The sequence below is a fragment of the Humulus lupulus genome, chromosome 5, assembly GCF_963169125.1.
Source record: "Humulus lupulus chromosome 5, drHumLupu1.1, whole genome shotgun sequence".
In the NCBI taxonomy this organism is placed as follows: Eukaryota; Viridiplantae; Streptophyta; class Magnoliopsida; order Rosales; family Cannabaceae; genus Humulus; species Humulus lupulus.
The window spans coordinates 211424732-211434317 of NC_084797.1; the positions used below are offsets into that span (position 1 = coordinate 211424732).

The following is a 9586-nucleotide window of genomic DNA, read 5'->3' on the forward strand; positions in this document are numbered from 1 at the left end:
TAAAAATGAGAAGAAGTAGAATAGAAAAATGAAAAAGGAAAAAAAAATGAAGGACAAAATTGGTAGAAAAAAAATGAAGAAATGGAAGAAAAAAGATGTAAGAAAAAAAATAAAGAAAAAAATATAACTATAATAAAAAATGTGGCATTTTTCATATTTTAATTAACTACTAATTATATTCTCACATTAATTTTTTCTTTAATAAATTTTTCCATTCAAATTAAGAAAAAAAATTCACATATTTTATGATATAAAATCCATATTTTTTGAAAATTCCACAAAAGAAATTCTTAGAGGGTGTTTGACACCTTAACTAAAAAACTGTTTTTTGTTTTTAAAAACTAAAAACTGTTTTTTGAAAACAAGGAGGGGTGTTTGACATTGTTTTCAGAAAACAATTTTTAAAAACAAAGTTACAAAAAACAGAAAATTTTGAGAACATCAAAAAGTTGTTTTCTGTTGTTCTCAAATTTTTTTTCCTAACTTTACTTCTTATTTTTCATCATTTTTTCTTTCAAATTATTTTATCTCATTATTTATTACAAATTTTTAAAATATTTTTCTCTTTGTAAATATATTTGTTAATTTTTTATTTAAGATTTAAAAAAAAATAAAACTAAAAAAATTGTTTTTAAAAAACATTAACCAAACAACTCTTATTTTTTTAAAACTACAAAAACAGTTCTCTGTTCTCATTTCTGATAACAAAATTTTGAAAACAAAAAACAGAAAATAATGACAAACAGGCCCTTAGTTTTGGGCTTTCGCCCGAACCCAAGTAGAACAGCAAAGCCCAATTTTGCGGGTTGGCGCTCCGTAACTCCGGTTTTCCAAATCCCAAACTTCCAAACGTCCGTACCATCTTTTTTCAAAAACCCTTTTCTTCCCCCTTCACTCCTCTCTGACCTATCTCTTTGAAGTGTCTATGTGAGCATCAATGGCGCCTTTTGTGGAGTCCTAACTCTTTCCTTCACACTCCACGTCTCATTTTTTATTCTCTAGGGTTTTGGAGCTAATTTTAAGCATTGGAGCAACTACTCGGGCGCATTCTCAGTGAATCATGGAGAAGCGAACCAATGGTCCCGCTGAGCCTTCGAGCTACGTCGATGGCAGCACTTCCACAGCTTCTAGCTCTCATCTACGGCAACCCAATTATACTCGCCGAGCTGTTCAGGTGCTTCTTTGTAATGCATTTTGAATTTCGCTTAGCTACTTCGTCAAAACCCTAACTGTATTTAAACGTAGTTTCTACTTTAGCGGTTTTCCATTTGGTAGATTTTGATGCTTTTCGGGCTACAGGCGATTTTTTTTTTTTATGCTTTTTGATAGCCATGGAGGTGTTGGGGAAGTGCATCTTATGGTTTTTAGCTTCAGCTCTGTTGTTATTAACTAGGTTGCTTAATTGTGCCGAGATAAGTTGGGTTTGCTTTAGTTTAGCTTCACTAAATTAACAATTATATATGTTTCGTAGTGTAGTTGTGAAGTTGTTCAGTACCTTTTGTGGTTGTTCTTGTATTAAATTTAATATTATTAGCTTGCGTTACCTAATCATGATGTAGAGTTTTATGTAGAGTGGTGTTATGGAAAGTCATAGAGCCACTATTTAGAATTCCAATCCACAATGATTGATCGGTTGCTTTTCCTGATAGAATTATGTACTCATTTACAATTGTTAGGAAGCCTTGGAGCACTTGGCATCAATTGATCTTATTGAATTATGCAATGAAGCTAAAGTTGAACGCTGTCGAGCAACGAGAGACTTGAGAAGCTGCGGACGCTGTGTAGAGTCTGCCTTGAACTCTTGTGGACATGCTTCATTATGTACAGAATGTAGTCAACGTTGTGACCTTTGCCCCGTTTGTAGAATCCCAATTGGGAAAGAACAGAATGGTGTTAGTCTACGTCCTCGCCTTTATTATGAATGCATAGATGCTGGCCTTATATCAAAAAGATATGATGATAGATTTCAAGAAAAGGAAGAAGGAGAAGAGCAGATAACTGCTGATGTCTTACACCTGTATTTGCTGTTTGATGTGGCTCTGGAGAATAACTTAGTTTCTTTGATATGCCATTGTATCCTTTCATGGTGTCTTAATTTATTTATTTTATTATTCTTGAATTGGAGGCATACTTAGATCAATATACCAAAATCTCATGATCTTTAAATCATCTATTAGGGAGAATTTGCATAAGATAGTTTAATGATTTATTCTCTCTTCCCTCATATTTAGTTCAATATACCAAAATCACATGATATTTGAATCACCTATTACGGAGAATTTCTATAAGATAGTTTAGTGCTTTATTCTCTCTACCTTCTGCAATTAGTATTTCAGAATGAGTAATCTAAGCTGTGAAACAGAACTTTTAAAGATTACCACAATAATCTTATCGATGCGTTATAGATATTTGTATTGTATCTACATGAAGTTATATATTGTTCATGTTTTCTTTAACGGTAATTCAACAGATGTTACAGATGTTTGTATGGATGAAAGTGCTGTATCTAGCAATCCTGTCATTGCATTTTTGTTGGATGAAGTTGTTGTCAAAGACTGGTGCAAGCGGACATTTGGGAATATCATAATGGAACTTCAAGAAATTTGTATCCTTAAAATTTTGAGATATCTTGCTGACTGAAACTAGTTGGTATCGCGTGCCCTGTAAATTTTATATCTAGATGGTGCGTATACCTTAACATGTGTCATTAGATAATCTTGAAGCAGCAGAAATGAAAATTAGGTTAAGTACATTTAAGTATTCTGCTCAGCTGGCTGGTATATCCAATGTGCTTGAAGTTTTAGAGTCATCCTTCAGGAATTCTCTAGCAGCCCAGCTTCATGATCTGCACCTCCTTCAAGAAAGCATATTGAAGACAAAGCAGGTATAAATATTGACAACTGTTATTTATATTCAATTGGTTTTGCTATGATGTGTGACCTCACTTTAGTTTTGTTTAAACTTTTATAATAGAGTAATGATATGTGCACCCAAAATATATACTCAAACATTACAGATGTGGCAGTTTAGTCTAGCCAATCATATTTATTAAAATTAGGACTCACTATTTTAAAAAGTAGTGACACATCACTGTGTGTAATATTTGGGTGCATATTTTAGGTGTACATATCTTTACTCTTTATAATATTAGTGTGTATGCATTGTCCATAGATAGTACCTAAGAGTGCTAGGCCTTGTAAAGGAGCTCAAAAGCACACACCAACAGGTGGAACATTGGTTAATGACAAAATCTCTGACTTCTAAAATCAGTGGAGCCTCTATAAAGAAACCAAATGCACACAGCCCTAAAAATATCATACTATATCTATAATATACTTCATCTTAATGACCAAAGATTCTTATTTTGGTTCAAAATGTTTGAACTTGGAATAGTTCATGTATGATAAAGTGTAAGGCTTGAACATGAAAGTTTCTTAAGATGTAAATTGTGGCAGCATACATGATTTTAGAGTTTGGAAAATTAATGTTTTGACTTTTTTTTATGTAGTTTTCTAGATGTCATAGTTTTTTTTTCTGACTACTAAGATTATTTTATTTTTTGGAAAATGGCTATAATGGACCATCTTTGTGAAAAACATTCTTCTATTCTGCAAACAAGTAGTTTTTTTTTTCCTTTCTCAGTATTGGTTTTTTATTTTCAGCATTTGGAGATTATGCTTTGGTGTGTAAGACATCAGTTCCTTGAGAATGTCCAGTCTCGTTATGCTAATACCAATGCATGGCGGAATCTTGTTCGTGAAAGGAAATTAGCTGCAATAAAGCGTTCATGGCCTGATGCCATAAATAATTCTGAAGAGTTTGTTAGACAGGAAGGTTCGTTGTTCATTGAAGATGCACTGACTAATCTTGATAAAGAACAGGGAGATGCACAAGATATGGGGGAGGAATTAAAAGTTGCATATTTGCAGAAGGATGGAATTTCATCAGTTTTCAGGTCTAAGATAGAGGGGCTTGTAGGATGTTATCCATTTGAAAGTCTTCGAGCAGCCATTGATATGCTATTTCTATGTGGTAGTTCTGATATGGTGGTGGCAAAGCAAGCAATTGTATCCTTTTTTTATTTTTACTTTGCATTTCATATGTTTCTTTTAGTAGTATGAAATCTTAGTTTTGGTGCCTCCGGTTTAGTTTCCTTAATTCATGATAGTTTCTCTATTACCTATATGATCGGCATTGGACTACGCCTAATAGCGAATGGAGACACATTGTAGAAGACTTCGCTGCTTCTTTTGGCATCACTAGGATTTTATTATTGGAATCTTTAATTTTCTTTCTTTTGGATGACTTCACGGATGAGGCTATGCAGGTAAACTACAATTACATTTGCCAAGTTCTTGTTTTTTTTTTCCTTTTTGGGCTTTGCTTTTGAAAGCATTCCATATAATCAAGTTTATCAAGATAACTGATTTTCTCGAGGCCAATTTTTTTTTGGGGATATTAGCAATGAAGACCAGGTTATTGAAAACTGGATAAAAGCATTAATTCATTTCCTTGCTTTCTTTGAAAATCAATTCTTGTCACTTACAAAGGAAATTGGTATTGTACGTGGTCCACACATTATGTGTTATGCTGTATATTTTAGGTCAGAATAGTTATCTATTTATATTTAACTTGTAGTTATAAGATGGTTTTCAGTTAATCTGATTTGACCCGTGAGCTGAAAGAGTAATAAATTTAGGTGTAATAATCGGTCTCTGTAAAACTTATAGATTATTTCGTAATACACATCAAGGAGAGGCAAAAAAGCACAAAAATATGCTGGAAGTTTAGATTATTGAGCTGCTTAAAACCTTAAGGTTTGATTTTATATGGATTATATTCATGAATACAGTTTTTTTCTCCCTAAACAGTACAAATGCTTCATTTTCCTGCTCAATTTGTTTGGTGAATGATTCACAAAATTTCATTAATATGCTAATTGCTTTTGTATGGAATTATTTAGGAAGCGTGTCATCTGCTTCCTGAGATCTCAGGTCCAGCCACACATCCTAAGATTGCACAAGTTCTATTAGAAAGAGGAAATCCTGATGCAGCTCTTATGGTTTTAAGGTGGTCTGGGCAAGATGGTATTTCACGGTCTGTTCCACTTAGTGAGGCTGTTACTGCTGTTCGGGTTAGGGTAGAGTGTGGACTTTTCACTGAAGCATTTTTGCATCAAAGAATGCTGTGCTCGAAAGTTAGGGAGAAAAAGTACGGGGTATCTGCAGATGCACATGATGATTCCAAAGGTGAACATAAGAGTTGGAAGGAATGGGTGGAGGTATTGGTGGCTGAAATTTGCTATCTTTGTATACGAAGGAACATGGTAGACAGAATGATAGAGTTACCGTGGAATTCTGATGAAGAGAAACATCTCCATAAATGCCTGTTAGATTATGCTATTGGTGATCCTTCTTCAACTGTGGGAAGTCTTCTTGTAGTATTCTATATTCAGGTATCCGTCATTTTCTTATATTTTATAATTGCAGTTTGCCATCTGACAATATTGTTGGTGTTTCTGTAGTTTTTGAGATTTTTTCTTAAATACATTTTTTTTCCTAATTTTTTTATACAAAAATACATTCTCAAGTTTTTAAAAGTACGATTTTCAAAGTATCATAATTACAAAAATTTGGTTTTAGGAAAAACAACTAAAAATCTACTTGAAAATAACTCACTGCATCAACTCAAAATAAACTAAAAAACAAAAAAAAAAACAATACATATATAACTAAATATCAAAAAAAAAAAAATCTAAAAACAATTAAAAAACAAAACAAAAAAAAGACAACCATAAAAATTGAAAGAAAAAAAAATTTGACCGTAAAAATGAAATTTTTTGGCGAAATTAAGTATTTTCTGTAAAAATCTCATAGTTCTTTTGCTTTGGGTCAATTAAAATCCATTTTCTCCTTATAGTGGCTGTTTTGAAAGATCAGGTTGCTAAATGTACATGAATTTCATCCGCTCATATTTAGGCCATGTCTCTGACACGATAGTATTTCTTCTTAATTAAAGTCATTTGTAGTTCGGAACTTGATCTACATCATCATTTCTCCAATGAATTTACAAGCATTTAGGAATTTTATAAGGAATCTTGCTTCTTCTGTGATTTTTATTTTTCATTCCATGAAGAAAACAAAAAAAAAATTTACATCTGTACATCGTACTTGTTCTATGTGTACAAACATAAGATTTCAGTTACTCTATAGTTTAAAAGTGACACTAAAGTTTCCGTTTATACCATTGTCTTGATTTTCCGTTAGTGAAGTTAAAAGTATCAGATTATACTATTTTCTTCAAGCGTGGTTTCTTTATGTTCATGATAAAGAAAACAAGAGAAGAGAAAAATCACATGTTTAGTTGTAGGACTGAGTAACATATGAGTTTTAGTACCTCATAATTTTGAAGTGAGGTTAAAGCTTCAGATCATAGATGAATACATCTTTTAGTGCCTCTATTTTCCACCCGTAGAGAAAACAAGGGAAAAATGACATCTATAATTTGTTGAATTCTACAACGTAATATTTTTAGTTGCTATATAATTTCAAATTGAGGTTAAAGTATGAGATTATACTATCCTTTTGCTTTTCAGTTAGTGAGGTTGAAGTATCAGATTATACTATCTAATTGATTTTCAGTTGGTGAGATCAAATTTCTTCACTGTGATTTGAAATTGCTCATTTCATTTCAAATATGATGGTTCACACACGTATATATATTTTAATTAGTAATTTATTTATTTATTCAGGTTTAAATTTCTTGCAAACTGAAGCATTCCATACAGTTTGTTATACTGTAGGAAATGATCTGAAAAGATTGGAATAGAATCGTGATCCTTTTGGATTTGATCATTTTAGGAAAGGCTGATGCAATTGAAAAACTATTGCATAAATTGTTCTAGTTTGCTGTGACTTGTTCACGTGTTTATTGAATCCTGATCCTTTTGTTTTTGACCATTTTAAGAAAACCAAATGCAATTTGAAAAGTAATGCATGCATTGCTCCAGTTTGCTGGGTTTTGTTCACGTGTTTGTGGAATCCTGGTCCTTTTGCATTTGACCATGTAAGAAACCAAATAGAAATTATAAGTATTGCATTACATTGTTCCAGAATGTTGAGTCTTGTTGATATGTTTATTGAATGTATATATTTGGTACAAGTTATTCATGCTTCTGAAAGGTATGTTTATGAAGAGTTGACCTGACACACACTTGTTTTTTGTTTACCAGCGTTACAGGTACTCTGAAGCCTATCAAGTTGATTTAAGACTTAAAATTCTAGAGCAGGAGATCATTTCAAAGAATTCTGTCAGTGAAGAAGTTGTATCTAGAATGAGATCAGTGAGTGGCTGGAGGGAAGGCTTAGTTGTAAGTGGTTTAATTGTCAGGCATTACAAGTATATTATTTTACAAAAATACTTTGCAATTACAAGTTAAATTTTTGTGTTTTCTCGTGCCTAATTAGATTTCTTTCAGGAAAAATGCATGGCATTACTACCAGAAGTCCAACAGCAACAAGCAATGGCTGGAAAATTGCCTGAAACTGCTGTTAGTACTGGTGATGAAGTTGAAATGCCTGCAAAATCTGATTTTCCCTCTACCAAATCTGGTAGTTTATTAATCCCTGCATTAAATGATTCCTCTTTTGCTCTGTGGACTGATCATACAAGTGCACGGAAGCCCTCATTTTTTGAAACTCCCTTGAAAGGAGATGGATCTTTTGACAACTGTCACTCTAAACTTGATGGTACTAGTTTATTTCAAAATTCTGAAATGGGACTACAGCCTCAAGTTAGCAATAGCAAGAATTTCAAATTTCAAATTGGGGACAAGTCAAGTCTTCGGGTTAAGCCTTTAAGTACCTCACCATCAAAGGACGCGAACAAAACTCCATCCAGGGTACTTCTAAATGGCAATTTCCGGGACAATCAATCATATGAGCTATCACCAGAAATGGAGAAAAACAGATTTACTACTCAATTCCTGAATGGCAGTCCATATTCTGGTAGTTTAACAGCTAATCCAGTGATTACACCCAGCAGTAACCGTGGCTTGTTTAGAGACTCTTCACATGACCTACAGCCAAGCGTGTCCAGTAAAAGGGTTCATCCTGAAAGAGATGACACACCTTGGAAAGCGACTTCATCAGATAACATCATGGACGTTTCTTGGAGGTTAAAGTTCTTTTCCATTTCTTCAATTTCTTGCCCACCCACCCACCCCATTTATCAAATGCCGATGATTCCAATTATTTCAAATTTGTTCTGAATTGCTTGTGACATGTTTTCTGAGTTTCAGCTATGGGCACAAGGAATTAGCTGCTGAAGACATAGCTGTCAATGGTGGACCAAGGTGGAGGTCTGACGAAATGAGTGATGAAGAAGACAATCCTAGTCCAGAGAGAGGCTTGGGAAACAGTCATCGTACCACCCCAATGACAGGAGTTAGAAGAAGCAGGAGGATTGCCAAGAGATGATCATTTCAATCTGCCTTTGTCTAATTGACAAAAGCATTCTTATCCTGCTATGATTCTTCTGGTATTGTTGGAAAAAAAAACCCTGAAAGTGAAACAGAGCACTAGTTTTTGGAAAAGAAAACTGTGCTGCTGTGTTTGCAGTTTCCTTTCGGAGGGAAATTAATCTAGATCTTATAGTGTTAACATCCACTTATGTCCCGCTGATAGTTGGTAAAAGAGGTTCCAATTTTGATGGCGATCTCCTTGTATCGGTCAGGTGGCTGTTGACAGAAATTTGAGTTTACTAGCAACAAAAGTGTGCAGGATCGGCTAAAGTTTTGGATATGATTTTATCTAATTGCAATGTTGAGGCAAGCCCATGCTATGTTTAAATTTTCGATCTTTTGATAATTTGTAATTTAACAAACTTCTGTCGATCATAGAGATTAAAGAAGAAAATACCAATATATGCTTCACTGAACCATTGATGCTCACATAATTTTGGTACACATCTCGTGTTGGTCATATTGATTCAAGTACATGACCTCAATAGTGCTTTTTCTTTTGCATCTTACATCTAAATTTTTATAGCCATACAAAGATGGTTTTTTATTTATTTATTTTTATAAAATGAATTCAATAAATCATCGATACAACTAGAGATGAGTAGTGTTTATTCATTTTATATTTGAAAGAAAACTAAAAGAGAAACGATTTAGCACTGATTTTTCTAAGAAAATTGGCCATAATGATCGTTAATGGCTAATGGCACTCATCAAATTAAGTAAAATACATATTTGTTTAAAACATATGGAAAAATAAACCTATTCTTTTTATATATATAGAAAAATTCTGGTGTGGGGTTGTTGAACCGTTCTTTTGTAATCATTATTATAACTAATAAAATATTTATTAATATTTAATTTAAAGTATATATTTTGAGAAAGAATAAGAAAGAGAAAATAATTTAAAATTTAAAAAATAATTTAAATGCTATATTTTTCCTTCATTTTTTTATTATTTATCAAAATAATAAAAAATAGTTATAAAAGTTTAACATTTTAAAAATATTGAGTATATTTACCGAAAAAAATGTTTGAGTATAAAAGTACAATATTTTGAAGACATTG

At 32.7% G+C, this 9586-nt stretch overlaps 1 protein-coding gene across 1 annotated transcript; it reads left to right on the forward strand.

Moving 5' to 3' along the window:
- The first annotated feature begins 846 nt into the window (after positions 1 to 846).
- Positions 847 to 8967, forward strand: LOC133778123 (E3 ubiquitin-protein ligase HOS1). Its single transcript, XM_062217946.1, has 10 exons — positions 847 to 1174; positions 1677 to 2073; positions 2471 to 2605; positions 2712 to 2884; positions 3663 to 4067; positions 4169 to 4327; positions 4964 to 5455; positions 7232 to 7369; positions 7478 to 8175; positions 8300 to 8967. Exons 1-10 carry the CDS (start codon positions 1061 to 1063, stop codon positions 8475 to 8477), a joined length of 2889 nt encoding a protein of 962 aa, XP_062073930.1. The 5' UTR covers positions 847 to 1060; the 3' UTR covers positions 8478 to 8967.
- The last annotated feature ends 619 nt before the right edge of the window (positions 8968 to 9586 follow it).

Bases quoted from the DNA above. Each gene is read 5' to 3' on its own strand.
- LOC133778123 (XM_062217946.1), top strand. From the start codon at position 1,061: ATGGAGAAGCGAACCAATGGTCCCGCTGAGCCTTCGAGCTACGTCGAT. The intron at 1,175-1,676 runs GTGCTTCTTTGT...TACAATTGTTAG, and splicing joins ATACTCGCCGAGCTGTTCAG to GAAGCCTTGGAGCACTTGGC. The intron at 2,885-3,662 runs GTATAAATATTG...TTTTATTTTCAG, and splicing joins GCATATTGAAGACAAAGCAG to CATTTGGAGATTATGCTTTG.